Raw genomic sequence first — 16,217 nt, forward strand, 5'->3', positions numbered from 1 at the left:
TTAGCAGCACAATGCAATTAAAATTATAATTAATATTTTTAATTATTTAAGTATAATTTTTTTCAGATAATCGTAGCATCATATATATATATATATTGATGATTTAGAATTATTTTGTTTCAAATTCCATCCGTTTTCCGATTAAAAAAAAAAAACTCGTCTGATCATAATTATTAATACTTGTGGAATCATTTGATTCCAATCTACTATTGTAATCCATTCGTCAATTCATTTGATGTTAATTCTTATAAATCGAAGATATGAATTTTAAAAATAAATAAAAATTTAATATAATTATTTTAGTATGATATACTCCAAGAAAAAAATACTCACTCCAAAGTTGACAAAGACTAATTAGCTCCACCTGTCAACGGCCTATTAGCTCAGTTGGTTAGAGCGTCGTGCTAATAACGCGAAGGTCGCAGGTTCGAAACCTGCATGGGCCAGATTTCAAGTTTTATATTCCTAATACCAGCTAAACGAATCGTTTTGGCATTGACTTTCCGAGTTAAGACACGGACTTTCCTGTCCAAGAATTTCCAATGGGCTTTACGTAATCCAAAACTACATAGTACATAAATGAATCCCATGGCCCAACGAAAAATTTAGGAATTTAGGGGAAATTTTTAGTTTAAACTTTTAAATATGATTGGCGCATGCTTAATTTTGTTGAAATAGATTTATATCTCTCTTAAGTTTTTTTCATGGAAGAAGTTTCTGGGTGATGTTGAGAATAAACATTTAAATTAAAACGTTTAGGGTTTAGCTATTATAATTTACATGAATTACATTCCAAAACACAATAAAGATATTAATATGTTTTTTTAAAAATAAATAAAATAACACTAGATTTATCTACGCATATGATCTGTCATAAATATTCGTTTATCATCGTCCTTTAAAAAATAGCATCCCTATGATTTAATGTAATGTTTCATGATAATGATGGTCATTTGCTGTGTCCACCACGAAAACGATAACAAGAGACAAAAATAAATGAGCTCTAGCTATTGCATATGCATATATATACATATGTACACATTTGGGATCACAGTGAAAATTCCATAAAAACACATTTTGTGTAAGCCGAAACAAAATTCTTCTTACATACTTACCTCGTATTTCGTAAATCACTATTGAAAATCTACTTATAAGCTGTTCTAAACAGGTCTTATTACATGTCAATCTTCACCTATATACATATATATATATATATATATATATTAGCTAGCTAATTTTTTTGACCAGAGTATTAGATAGCTAATTTGCTGATCATATTTTTATAGTAATGTAATGACAATGGCGTAATTTTCGGATAACAATGTTGTACCTAATGCAAGTATATATATTTTACCAATATTACAATCAACATGATGGTGTTGGAAAAACCTTTTTTTAAAAAAAAAAATCTCAACTCACCGGTAACTTTCTCCATGAACACGAGTACGTATAAAAACCACACAACTTTTGGGCTTTGTTATCAGAAAATTTCCAATGGGCTTTACTTTAATTCCAAACTACGTAAATAAATCCTATGTAGAGTTAAGAACACTTAATTAGGCCCAACGAAAAATTTAGGAAGGGAGAATGACAGGAAAAAAAATCACTAAATTTCAAATCAAATTTGATAACAATATTTTATTTGATATTGACAATACTGAATTTGCAAGTGACAAAATTTTTTGTTGATATTCCTTATTTGGTATTTACAAATTTCTAGCTTCTTTTTTTGTCATTTTCTTATTTAGGAATTTAGGTGAAATTTTTAGTTTAATTTTTTAAATATAATTTGTACTTCTATATTTAGGATCAAAGAGACCATTTTAATATTTTTTAAAAAAAATAGAATGAAGCATATAATTGGCGTATGCTTAATTTTCTTGAATTATGTTGAAATAGATTTATGTCTCTTTTAAGTTCTTTCAATATGGAAGAAGTTTCTGGGTGATGTTTAGAATAGACATTTAAATTAAGACGTTTAAAGTTCAACTATTACAATTTACAAGCATTACATTCCAAAAGATAATAAAGATATTAATATGTCGTTTAAAAATAAAATAACATTAGATTTATCTTCACAAACGATCTGTCATAAAGATTGGTTTATTATCGTCGTCTCTAAAAAGAAAAAGCATAATTCTTTTGATTTAATGTAAAGTTTCATGACATTTTCTGGATGCGTCTCTGGTGACCCCAAAACAGCATGCAAATACAATTTCATTACGATTATCCTTTTTCTCTTTTTTTTAATTACTTTTCATGTCTAGGGTTTACATTAAAATCTGCAGTACTGTCCTGCAAAATGGTGAGAACGAAACACGTTTTATTTTTTTTAGTGCCTCTGTGAAAAATAAAATAAATTGCAGAAGGTATATATTAAATGAGGGAATTGTTTTTTTTAATGAAAGATCATATGAAGAAAGGCCTTTTGATAAGAAGTAAATAGTGCATATTTTATAATGATTGATATACGTTGATCTCCCATGTTGTGTCTGCCAGAAAAATCTTAACAAGAGACAAAAATAAATGAGCTCTAGCTATTGCAGATGCATGTGTGTGTGTATTTATTAGCTCGCTAATGTTTTTTGACCAGTGTATTAGCTAGCTAATTTGCTGATCATTTTTTTATAGGAGTATTATATATAATGTAATGACAATGGGGTAATTTTTGGATATTGATGTTGTACTTAATACAAGTATATATATTTTACCAATATTATAATGAGAAAATTTAAAAAAAAATGATCTTTAAATTTCAAAATTCCAAATCAAGAATTACTACAAAAATGTGTTGTTATTTAATTTTTGAATGTAGTTATTTTTTTTTTATGAATGTAGTAACCAATGCTGATTGAGAATTTTGAAATTGAACCGTCACTTTTTTGAGATTTTTCCTATTAATCAACATGATGGCGCTGCAAAAACCTTTTTTTTTTTTTTTAATAACCTGAACTCACCTATAACTTTCTTAATGAACACAAGTACATATAAAAACCACACATTATCATAGTTCATTATATTGTAAATGAAATTTTTTTCCGGCACACCACAAAAACCACACCCGAAAAAAAAAATAGACCAACTGAAGGGCCCAAAAAACCCCAACAAAAAAAATACAAAAAACAAAAACAAAAGGCAAGAGATGATTTTAGTGTGATGATGGTAGTAATATATATGGTAGCTGATACTTGTCCTACTAGATCTTTATAAAGACCTGTGTTCGAGGATATTAAGGTTATTAGTCCTTTGTCTCTTAACAGCCCCACTTGCTGTGTCATCTCCACCGCCACTCTTCTCCATCACAGCCCTAAGAGCTTCTTGTATCGAGTTTATACAATATTGTTGTTGCTGCATCATCTGGTTCTGATGATGAAGCTCGCCGCTGCTCTGTGAATCGCCGTCGTCTTCCCCGGTGATGAACAACACATTCTTCACGCGTCCACCAAGTGTGGTGATTTCTGCTTTCAGGGTTCTCAGCTTTAGTGCTTTCAGTGTCTTGATGAGTTCCGGCAAGAGATCTGACCTGTCCTCGCAGCAGAAGGAGGCTTTGATCACGACCTTCCCGTCGTCGTCCTCGTCGGCGGCGTCCACCGTCAGCTCGTCGACCTCCGTCGGCACCGGGCTTGTTTCTGCTATTAACGACGTCTGCCGCTTCAGTTCCTTCACATGCTGAATCACTTCTGCCAGCAATGATGCTTTATCCGTCTACAAATAATAATAACAAAAAAAGAAAGTTATATATCCATTTGTCTTGCACTGCGAAAATACAGTGGTCGTGGAGGAGAGTCTTTAATTATGGGGCTTTGCGTAAAGAAGACACATACATAGTAAAGTAGTATGTACCGAGGAATTAACATGAAGACATATAGAGTACTGGACCACTTAATCCATCATAGTTTTATACGAATCAATATCATACACATAACCTTAAACAAAATATGGTTCCTTTCTAATTGAATTGCTCTTGATCATCATGAGCTAGCTTATAGATGTAACCTTAAAATAAGAATGGATGCAGAAAAACATCATAGTACAGATATTGTGTGTTGTTGTCAAAGGTTAGAGGAGAGGAAGAGGAAGAGAGAGGCACGCATATAAACTATAGGTATGCAGAATGAAGATTTGAGTGACTGAAAAGGAGGCTTATAGCTTTGTCTGGTGTCTGTGTAATTCTTTTTATATATATTCCATTCTCATCAGAACTGAGTTTGACTGATCATTAACGTTATCCAGCATGTAATTTCAATGTCTAGCTTTTCAACTGCTCTTTGGTTCCTCTTTATCATGTCAACTAAGCGACATTAACGCTAATTCACTTTTTACTTTTCTCTGATATCTTTCCTTCCTTTACTTTCTCTCCTCCTTGGAACTACCACACTCAACTTAACTACACCCCCAAGCAACACGCCCAATATTTGGATATATAATTAACCAGAACTAGCAAAGCCAAAAAAGAAAAGGGTAAAAAGTAGTGTGACTAATGACTATATCTTTGCACCTCATTTTCTAAAAGGCTTTTGGGATTTCCATCTTGTTGTTATCCGACCAAACTGATTACAATCTTGGAAAATGATTCACATATCCATATCTCTTTTTAATTCCCAAAACAAAAGCCAAACCATCTCATTATAACCGCGGAACACACCCCAAAAGGGTTCAGCCAAAAAACAAGCATACTTTTATGTAAAACTCATGGTGTTGTTTAAAAAAATTAAGATTTGCGATTAACTTTAGGATGGAATAGTTCAAAATAGTTCAATTTTGTGGAATTTGTACTTACTTTGGTCGTACTGGGCAATAAGCTGCGAAGCTTGGCGAGATGGTTATTGATTCTCTCTCGGCGTCTCCTTTCAGCTTCACTGTGACTCTTGGACGCCGCGAGGGCCTTAGCGTCCATAATTTCTTGAGCAGTCATCTTGCCCAATTCGGCTTGGAGACCGAATGGAGCAGAACCGGGCTGAACCATGGGTCCAAGAGCCTCAGATAAGATCCGGAGATGGTCGGAAGGTGAACCGTCGTACGCAAACTGCAGAGAAGGAACCCTCCTGTTAAATAAACTAGCATAGGGTCCAGCTGGGGGAGGAGGTGGGGGAGGAAGAAGAAACGGGTCATGCTCGACTCGAACCGGATTCGAAAAGTGATGATGATGATGATGAGCCACCTGGTTGAAGGAATGAACCGGCGGGATGTTCCACGGCGACTGTAGGATCGGAGAAACCTCCGGAAACATACTGTTCTGTTGCTGCATCTGTTGCAGAAGTAATTGCTCTTGATAACTGTGGAAGTTGTTTATTGCTTGTGAAGAACACTGCCCATAATCGTCCTCTCTTTTCATCTCCAATATATTCCAAAACTATATATGATCAAATGTATTAGAACACCTCAGAGCGGAGATATAAATGTACACACAGACGTGATCAGCTTCTAGTTCTTGAGGTCGAGGTTGGCTCTGTATAATTTTTCTTGGGCGTGATATGGCCAAGACAAGAGTGGAAGAAGAGAATATCGTGAGGTTAGTGATAAGAGAAGAGAAGAGAACAGAACACAGACCTTAAGTTGTAAGAGTTTCTCCTCTGATATGCGATGATGGTGCAAGAACAAGAAGAAGAAAGAAGAAGAAGAAGGATGGAAGTGGGATCTCAAATCTCTATCAGACTTGGTAGGTTTTTTTTGGCTGTGAGGGAAAGAGGTGAGAACGACCCTTTTTATCCTAAGCTTGATGAACACAACTTTCCTCCTTTCTTTTTCTTCGCTTTGTTGGTAACTTTTTGGGTTTATATTTTTGTTTTTTTCTCATGGGTCTTCTTAGAACCCCACCACCTTCCTCTAAGTATACAGAAAGAGCCTGTTCGACTACTGCTTTCTATATAATATTATTCTTTTCTTCTTACGGCGGCATATTAATTCTCAGGAACGGTGAGGCAGGCATCTTTATCGGAAAGATTATTTATTTTTACAGAATATATTATATTAATCTACAGTATCATAAGCGTATGTGAAAGAACAGTGATAAATTGTTTTAAGCTTGTGATTGGTTCAAAGTGTATTATGACACTATGTGAATGATGGGACTTAGGGAAGAGAGAGAGAGGGAGAGGGAATGGGAAACACAAGCACAACACAAGCAGAGAGTGAACACACAACGCGAACATTGTCGACCGACCAAGGACCAAAAAAAGGCTGATAGTATCATCATGATAAAAGGCTTACCCTAGCTAAGCCTTTTCTTTTATTTTTCTTTGTTCATTTATTTAGTTCTCATAATATGTATATATTTTTATATTGTAAAGGGAGTTCATCTTTTTAGCCTTTAGGCTTTATTTTTTTATTTTTTTATTTTTTTTTTGGCTCTCTCCCTTTCTCTCTTCTTCTCTCTCGTACCTCTCGGTCAAGCCACGTTCTTCCATGCTCTTGGGCTATTTCCACTTGAACCCTTTCTGCGTCCCCAAGACCATGTAATGATTGAATCTTGAAACATACTCCACCTCCACCTCTCTCTCCCTCTCTCTACAAAGTTCATGTTCTTTTCTCTCTCTAGTTTTTCATGAGTGTCTTGGTTTCAGTTATATCTAGGTGCAATATATATTCGTGGCTCTCATTACCCCTGTCCTTTTGGAAGCTCTATATCTTAAAATTTTATCTCACACACACACACACACACACACATACATAGGATGTTTAATAATGTTTGTAGATGGATAGTTAGTGGAGGTTGTCTATTGATTAAGGACAAGACATTAGACAATGCTTTGAATTTCTATGTTTTGATGGAACATTAGAAGAGCACACTGAGAGAGAGAGAGAGAGAGAGAGAGAGAGAGAGAGAGAGAGGAGCCTTCATCTTTACGTGGGCATGCAGTAATGTGCCTGCTGTATAAAATCAAGTATTGCTCAAGCTTCAAGTTTCCATCTTAACTTTAGGATCTTCTTGTTATTATTATATTTATCGATTCTTTCATCATTTCACTTTATGAACTCTGCTCAAACTACTTGTATTATTACATGATTTTATGTATGTACTATACTTTGACCAGCCCCCTTTATTTCTCATTAGTTAATTACAATATATACATATGTTTTGAGGCCATAAGTAAATTGTAATTGTGATTATATATGGTTATGGTTGTTTTGCAAGGTAATATACAATACAATCCTTACATATCATAATTTATAATGACATGTCTGGTGTGTTTTGCGAATTTCATTGCAAATAACTTATTACGTCTGTAGTTAATTAATTAGGATGATGGTTCATAATTTTTGTTTTGGCCATTGACAAGTTTAAACATATAATTCTTAGTTGCATCAACTCATAGTTGCATTTGCCTTATCGATATCTATAAAATATTCGTTAGTATAATGCCTACCTCCCCTCTCTACCGCACACTGACACACACAAGCATAAGAACACACACAGGCCCGCGAATATCGGCTCCTAAACGTAGGACCTACTTAACAAGATGGTTTTGATTATAAATATAAGATCTTAATCAATTTTTATCTCTCATATTTACTACCTCTGACTTCTTATATAAGAGCTACTTAATTAATTTGGATGGATTACGGAACTTAATAAATGAGTTCTTTGTAACAAATATGGGTTAATTTCTCTAAAATATCTTTTTAATTATGACTACTTTTGGATGGTATCCTATTTAATACGTGTATCCAATATGAATATTTTAGATATTATAAGTTTGAGATAGAAAGTGGATTAAATTTTTGTATGTAGGATCAAATCAAACCCCCTAATTAACTCTTATACTAAGGATCAGAGGTAGTATTATTTCTCTCCAAACTAATTTATCAAACTTATAAATTAGCAATATAGATACAATCTAATGTTACATAGAGATATTCTAAGAAGATCATTTCAGATTTATTAAAATTAAAAAATTTATTTAGCTTCCTTAATCTATCTAAATTAATTAAATAACAATTTACATTAACCTCCAGATGAGTGTACACACACACACGATCTTCTAGCCAGGTAGCATCCTAACTTATAATTTTAAGGTATATTGTGTTTGTCTGGCTTGTTGAAGCAAAAGAAAGAAAAGGACAGAGAGTTAGGGGAGAAGATAAGGGTGCAGTAAGGTGGGTTCATGACTCAAATTTGCTTCATATAGAATAAGCCAAAAGAATAACCTAAATCTCCAAAAGCATGCATAAAAAGTTGTGGCTGTATTTTACAAATTTTAAATCCATAAGTGCGCTTATACATATTATAACATCGATCGTTACACACACACACACATATATGTCTAAACCATGGGATAAAGTTAAATACTAAAATTCATTCTGTCTCATACTTCTTCCGGTCTTATATATAAGTTTCAAATAACTGAATCACACTTAATGAACTCGTAGTTAAAATTACTTAAAAATAATAAATATTTGTACGTCAGAAATATATTTTTTCCCCTAAATTTGCCCTTATTTATTAAGAGAGTAAATGAGAGACAATAAACAAAAAAAATGATGAAAGAGAATATGTGAGAGCAATATTAATGAGAGAGAGATATATAGTAGTAAATATAGTCAATTAAGGGCAAAACAGAGGAAAAAAAGTAATTAATGCTTAGACAAACTCAAAAATAAAGCTTATATTTTGGAGCAAACCCATTTCTAAAAGTGAAGTTTATATATAAGAGCAAAGGGAGTATATAAGAAATTTGTTTTAAAGGTTGGTTTAGTCTCAAATATGAAAAACAAGTAAGCAATATCCGGTTCAGTAACTGTAACATTCCATTTCTGCCCTCTATTGATATAGCAACATAGTGCTGATAAATCGTGAAGCATATCCATTTATTTTTCATACCCATGTTGGGAAATAACTTTTTAAAACAAAATTAAGAACTTAATTGTGTGTTTTTAACTGATTTTATTAATTCATGTAAGTTATTTCTTATATAATAGATTAGAGAAAGTATTAGAAATATAAGTTTTAACTTGAATATAGGTATGATTTTGTTTTTCGTTCATTATTGTGTAAGTTGTTTTTTTTTATTAGAAAGTATTGTGTATATATTGAATATGGATTCAGGCAAAAAAGTATGTATTGAATGTGGAAAAGATTAAAAACTTATGAATTTTCAAGGCAGAGCCAACAAAATTTATTTATTTTTAGTTTTGATAAAATATATTAGCAGTTAATAGGACCAGAAGAATATTAATTATGCTACAAATGCTAGGCTAACAATGATTTAATAACTCCACACGCACACTAGTTTGTATTTAATAAAATTAAAACAAATTGTTAGTAAGTGATTTTTAAGTGTTTTTGTAGGTACCGTTAATACCTATATATATATATATATATATAATAGATATATATGATCCAACCCAATTATTTTGCTGGTCAAAAAACCTAATCAATTATTTTTTTCACAAAAATATTCCATTCCCTTCAAAAAATACACAATTTCACTCTTGATTTATTGTTCTTACTTTTTTTGGACTTCTCACTAATACGTATTCCATAAATACTCTTCTAGTCCTATTCATAGGATAGAGAAAAAATGTATTTTTTAGTTTATTCATAGAGTACCGAGAGAGATTTTTTATAACCCTTTATTTATCATTGTATTGACTATGTTTACATGATGCATCATGTATATTAAATAGGGATAAAGTCGGTTAGTTGTTGAATTTTAAATGAAAGTTAATGAAGTTTAATATTTTTTTAGTCTATATGAAACATGTTGGAAGTGACTTATAAGTAATACCAAAAGAGTATCAAGTTAGAAAATTACTTTATTAAATTTTGAGAGTCAATAATTAATAAATCTGACAATTATATTACATAAATATAAAGTTACTCTATCAAATTTTAACAGAGACTTAATAAATCTGACAAAAGAAAGAGATAAATTAATAAAGTTTAAATATTTTTTTGAGTCCCAATAAAATATATTGAAATTCCCTTATAAATGGGTACTTCCATTATGTTTACCCGAATTAGGAAAACGTTTCTAGGCATTAATTAATACTCGTAGATAGGGATGAAAGCACCGAAAGAATATAGCATGTGACGTTTGGGTTGGGAAGGGTTGAAAGAAAAGAGATGATAGATTTTACCAATTACTTGTTGACACGTGGCGCGTTCTCTCCAGACCCCTCCTCCTTTATCTTTATTAATGAACCATTATAATTAGTGGTTAATTACCCCTCCCTCATTGGTCCACACAAAAGGTTCAAACTGATTATGTCTGTAACCTGCCAAATCTCTTCACCCATATTATCGGGTCTTATTGATAACTCATTTTGAACAAATTTCATATAAATTAAGAAAAATTTTAAATTCCACTAACTCTATATTACAATTTAACAACTTTTTAATTTTATCTTTATTTAGTATGTATTATCCTACATGAAAATAAAATCAACACAATAATAAATAGATGATAAAATTGCATATTCATGTTAAAAGTTTCCCTCTCTGTCTTATAATAAATACGACCAATATATGTATTCATATATATAATCAACATGAATGATACTATACGAACAAAACTATCAGATAATTTTGATTATTATATGATATTCTAGCTAGCTATGAGAACATGTTATACAACTAAAATTACTGCAATTCATAAAATGGTCGAGAAAGGGGATATTCACGAAAACATCAACAATGTGACTCCAATGAAAAATAATATATTTTTCACTCATCTTTTAAGAGAGTTGAGATCAAAGTTTCATTCCCTTTTCATTAAGTAAATATAATATGTAGAGTTGACTAATGATATTGCTTTGCTTCTTATTAGTGATTGGTAAACATTGATAATATCTTCATATAATTGCATCTGTAACATTATTGACCAAAATTTAACTAGACTTTAAAGGCAAGTTACATGCACTCACACTTGGCAGGCCTGCAAGATAACCAGATGGTTTCATAATTAATTAAGAAGCATCCATGTTCATCTAAAGTAAATAAAAATCATTAAAGCCTACTCACAAATTTCAACCCCATAATTCACAATTACTGTTTTTCCTAATGAGTATCTGAAATAATGTCAAAGTCTCTTTATGTTTCTTTTTTCCCTTAAACATTAATGATTTTGAAGTTAATAGAGAGTTAGTTCTTTTCAAATTTATCAGAAACAACACATGCTAATCTAATTAATGTAATCTTTTAGTACGTTCAGCGTCCCATTCTTTTTTTTCCTCAGGTCCAGCATCCTGATCTTTTTTATAGTATATTCAGTATCCTAATCTTATTTTTTGTGTGCATCCATCATCCTAATCTTATTTTTAATACAGCTATCACCCTAAAGATTAGAGTGTTATATGTAATTTAAAAAAAATAACATTGAGGTGCTAGATGCACACACAAAAAAGGTCAGGGTACTACTATATACATTATAAAAAAGATCGGGATGCTAAATATACTTGGAAAACAAAATTATGATGCTAGATGCACATTTACCCTTCTTCTAAATAAAGCACACACTTTCTACGTAAGCTTCCTTTTCGAAGAAAAGAAAAACGCATGGTATGTTTAGAGTTAATGTGCAAAGTACCCATGAAGTATTATAAGGCTTACCTAGATGTAAAAAAAACACTGGAATCTTTTAAAACAGAACAAAATTCCTATCTTCATTAGTTGTAGCTATATTGATCGTTTGCAAGAGTCGAATAGAAGCCTACACATTAACCGTTAACAGATATGAGAATTTCGCTCTATTTTAGAAATTGATATATATTTTTGGATCTAAGTAAATTTTATGATATCATATTTTTATCGTAATATATTTTACATAGATGCTTTTGCATCCTAACTTTAGGATTTATTTATACTATATGAACGAACAAAGATCAAAAAGCAAAAGGAAGTAAAGATTAAAGATTTTCTCCATGAATCTGGAAGGTACCAATAAATTGGACACAAGGCTGACACATTTTAGCTTTAATTAGGTTGGGTTCAGAAGGGAATGAGACCAACATTAGAACATCATAAGTAACGTGAAGTGGATGAAATCCAAGAATTAATGGCAAAAGTACACAGATCGCTCATGACCATTGTCCCCTCTGACCCATCCTCTCCCTATTCCCTTTTGGTACGGATTCCTTTCTTTTTCTTAATTAGGTCAGTCACTAAGCCCTGTTCCCCCCTCTTTCTGTACACGTTTACTATTTATATCTCCATCCATCCCTCACCATTTCCAAACCCCCTCTTAATTAATTAAAATTAATTTTTCATCAAAACTTATTTAGAGAGTGTTTGGATGAACATCAAACCATAATTTTAGAAATGATTTTACGATATGCGAAGTAAATATATGAAAAAATTTGCCTCAATTTATAAAAAAGCACTCTTAAAAAGTATTTCTGAGGATATCCAAACACTTCCTAATTAGCTACTGACTTCTAGAGCTTTTCATCAAATATATATAGGGTTCGTTAAACAGATTCTCTTGTAAATAATGAATTTAGAGATTCAAATTTAAAGCCTATCTTTTTGTAAATGTATCATTAATATATTATTATCTTCTGTCTTCAATATAAGATAGATTTATTCAATCATACCATTTCCTCATTTATTATTGTTGGTTTAATTTGAATTTAGAATTTTAATCACATCATGTTATATTAACTTGTTTTTAATTCCAATGTGGCACTTAGCTCATATCATTCATTACATTGAAGGGGTCACAAAATCGAGAAGATTGATTTTTTCTTTAAAAAAAAGGTTAATACAAATTTTGGTGCCTTAAGTTTATCCTCATTTTAGTTTTGGTCTCTCAAATTTTAAACCATAGATTTTGCTCCCTCAGATTTTTTTTAATTTAAAACATTAGTTCTTATAATCCAATAAAAATATGAATCATTTTGCTCTTTGAAGGACAAAACCTATAGTTTGAAACTTGAGGGACCAAAACCAAAATGAGGACAAATTTAAAGAACCAAAAATTATATTAATCCAAAAAAAACTAAGATTAGAGGTATAAACTAATCATTCCTTAAGAAGCAGAACTTATTAAATTTTGCCTTGCATTTAAGATAGGAGAAGTACTTGTGGATTTGTGTAGTCTAATTCCAATTAGAGAGACAAACACTAACGGCTTAATTTGAAATTGAACGAGACCGAACTTATAACCTTTCGTTTATAAGTGAGCTTATACGCTACATGGGCCGTTGACATTTGAGTTTTAGTTGATGGACTCCCTTGGCATGTGATTATGAGGGTAAAAAACTGAGGATCTTTTCTTACCCTAAAGTCCTAAACTTTGGTTCTTGTAGAGAGAGAGAGAAGGGGGGGGGGAGAAGAAAGGAGAAAAAGAGAGAGAGGGAAGCTGTTTTCTCGGTCGCACGCATGTCTGCTTTTGTCCCCATTCTTTGTAAATGAGCTTTTCAACTTCATCTTTCTTTTGTGATATATATATATATATATATATATATATTCTTTTTTTCTGTGCGTTTCTGTTTGAAAGTTGCCATTTTGTTTTGTTTGTTTGAAAAGAAGGAAACCCTATTCAAACCATTGATGATAGCTGCAGAAGCACCACTAAGAAGAGAAATGCGGGTTGCTGTGAGTGGAGATTATTATGATGACATCAGTCCCACCCTGTCATGACGTACAGTGCTCTCTCTCTCTCTCTAGATTTCTCTCTCCAAACATTATTCTTTAGTGCTTAATGTCTAATGAATGAATGAAATGGAGTTATGGCTTCTGCACTTATTTTGCTCTTTACACTTACAGCACAACCAACTCATGCACAATTACTTTGCCTTCACATCTCATGAGTGCTCCCTTTGAATAATTCATTTCATCAATCTTTAATTACCAATTCTAAACCAGACATACTCCTACATTGTTCTAATTCTACATTTGTAATGTATGTGTCTGTGTTATAACTACTCCTTCTAGTTTCTGTACATAATAATCTATATACTGATCATACATACATATGTAATGTTATATTTATATGATCATAGTATCTAACATAATGATTTCTTGTAAATAATTTTCCATTCTCCCTCCCTCCCTCTCCCTCTGTGTCATGCATAATTAACTAATGTGGGTTCATTTTTATAATTTCATCTAATATTCAAATATGTGTATACAGCTATAGCCTTCTACATATTATAGCCATATTATGACAAGTTTAATTTGGTATTGTCACTTTTAGATGTTTATAAACATTTCAAATATCTTGTGCTATTCCTGTGTTACATGAGAAACTTCTATTATGAATTGGGGGAAAATAACGTTAATACTCATTTGATCCCTGATATGTCACGTTTTAGTTATTTTATCTTTCATATTTATCATTTTTTTCAAATTGATTTATGTAATTTATCAACTGATATATATTGTATTATACATTATGATATAAGTACTTTTAGAAGATCATGTCACATTTATTATAATTAACTAATTTATATTTTTCTTCTTTTAATTTATTCCAATTAATTAAATAGCTATTATATTAAGAATTATGGTACCAAATAAATTTTACAAGAAAATCCATGAATTTCAAGTAGTATATCAGATTTAAAAATTAAAAAGAAGATATCCACCCTTTGAAATTTTTTTGACTCAATGTAACTGATGGTCAAAAAAATGTAACTACTGGCGATAAAATCTAAAAAGGTTTTTCCTTTATAAAGGTTAAAGAGAGCGGCGATAGACAATTTTTAGATATGGAGGTATGATGATGGCTTGACACCATGTATGTATTTTTATTTATTTATTATTTCTTTTTTTTAATTTTTTATTATTTCGTCCCCACCAAATGATTAGGGGTGATTGTTTGGAACTAATAAAAGCTATTAAAAAAAATTAAAATAAGGGTGTAAATAATCACAGATTTAAGACATGCATGTATATTTATGATTATGTCTTGCTACATGTGATTCTATCAATTATTTCTTTTGATTTCAATTGGAAAGTACATTCTATGGCTCACTTCCACATTAATTTAGACACTAAGTGCAAGACAAGTAATGATGAGCTTTACTATTATTTTAATTTTTTTTATTTCCTAAAAACACAGTGCCATTCATCGGGGGGAAAAGTTTAAGTGATAATAATTATACTCAAATATATCTATATTAATTATAATAGGCTATGAACTTGTGTGGTGTTAAAAAACAGTTGTCCCCCGAATTTTATAATACTCCTCCGGTCCTTATTATAAGACCCCATTTGACTTTTATTTGGTCCTAATTATAAGACCCCAATCCATTTTGTCTCTTATATTATGCATTTTTTCCAAGATAATCTTTCTAATAATGATAGTTTTAGCCAATATACTTAATTATCAAGGATATTTTAGGAATGACAACACTTATTTATTATAAATAACTAACTTAACTTACTTCCTTAATCTCTTTAAATAAGTCAATTGGGTCTTATAATTAGGATCGGAGGAGTAGTAATTATTGTGAATCTTGTATATGACTCTATAAATATATATCTATATATATATTTTATGGGGTTTGAGAAATTAGTTTCACTATTCAAAACTCATAAATAATATAGCTTATTGGATTTTTTATGTTATATAAAAATATATAGATTTAGAAGATACTTGCAATAAGGTGATGATACTACTCTCTTCAGAACAATGCTTAGTTTGATACATTTGGGTTCATTATTGGCTTATGGTGCCTTTTTGAGCATGACAGAAAAATGGTTGATATTACAACATGCCTTAATTTATATAAAGTTTAATTTATCTAATTTTAAAGTTTCATCAATTTATGCATGTAAAATTGACATTTTGTTAAGGCGGCGTACAAATTAAGAAAAAAAAAAAGGTAAAATCATAAATTAAATTCTCAAAAAAAATGAGAAGTTAATTGGAATTTTTCATATACCTTATATAAATATAATATTTCAAATTTCGATATGTAATCATCATTTTATCATCCAAAAAAGACATACTTATTATATTTTATTATCAAAATTTCTTAAATAAACAGTATAATATAGTGACAAACACAATGCTTCCCAACAACTTCAAATTACTAAAGCAGGTCATCGATTGCAATTAAAAACGTGCAAGGTGGCTCTTGGGTGTGAAACAGTTGGACTATCCATCTATCTCTATCCAGAGAAGAGATAGAAATAAATCCATTGATAATTAACATTATAATTAGACTAGTTAATTTACATTAAGGCACACATAATAATATGTCACGCTGACACCAAAAGGCACCTTCTCATTCCAAGGTGGAAGCTGGTGAGAATAAACAAAGACCCA

General features: G+C 31.2%; 1 protein-coding gene and 1 non-coding gene across 4 annotated transcripts; one reads left to right on the forward strand and one right to left on the reverse strand.

The window, feature by feature from the left end:
- The first annotated feature begins 372 nt into the window (after positions 1-372).
- On the forward strand, positions 373-446 carry TRNAI-AAU (transfer RNA isoleucine (anticodon AAU)). Its single transcript has one exon. It is a non-coding gene; the product is annotated as a tRNA-Ile (tRNA).
- A 2,553-nt stretch (positions 447-2,999) lies between these two features.
- On the reverse strand, positions 3,000-5,632 carry LOC114726269 (transcription factor bHLH30-like). Of its 3 annotated transcripts, none has more exons than XM_028912858.1 (3): positions 5,162-5,632; positions 4,781-5,026; positions 3,000-3,705 (listed from the first exon to the last, which is right to left on the reverse strand). In XM_028912858.1, exons 1-3 carry the CDS (start codon positions 5,333-5,335, stop codon positions 3,205-3,207), a joined length of 921 nt encoding a protein of 306 aa, XP_028768691.1. In that variant the 5' UTR covers positions 5,336-5,632; the 3' UTR covers positions 3,000-3,204. The 3 variants fall into 3 exon arrangements, with proteins under 3 accessions (XP_028768691.1, XP_028768690.1, XP_028768688.1); XM_028912857.1 differs by having other exon boundaries at positions 5,126-5,632; XM_028912855.1 differs by having other exon boundaries at positions 4,781-5,632.
- Between the last annotated feature and the right edge of the window lie 10,585 nt (positions 5,633-16,217).

The sequence above is a fragment of the Neltuma alba genome, unplaced genomic scaffold (genome assembly GCF_004799145.2).
Source record: "Neltuma alba isolate B1F8T4 unplaced genomic scaffold, ASM479914v2 tig00012348_pilon, whole genome shotgun sequence".
NCBI lineage: Eukaryota > Viridiplantae > Streptophyta > Magnoliopsida > Fabales > Fabaceae > Neltuma > Neltuma alba.

Excerpts from the sequence above, each read along its gene's own strand:
- LOC114726269 (XM_028912855.1), bottom strand. The coding sequence starts at position 5,335 with ATGAAAAGAGAGGACGATTATGGGCAGTGTTCTTCACAAGCAATAAAC. Across the intron at positions 3,706-4,780 it reads TATTGCCCAGTACGACCAAA|ACGGATAAAGCATCATTGCT; the intron begins GTAAGTACAAAT and ends TATTATTTGTAG.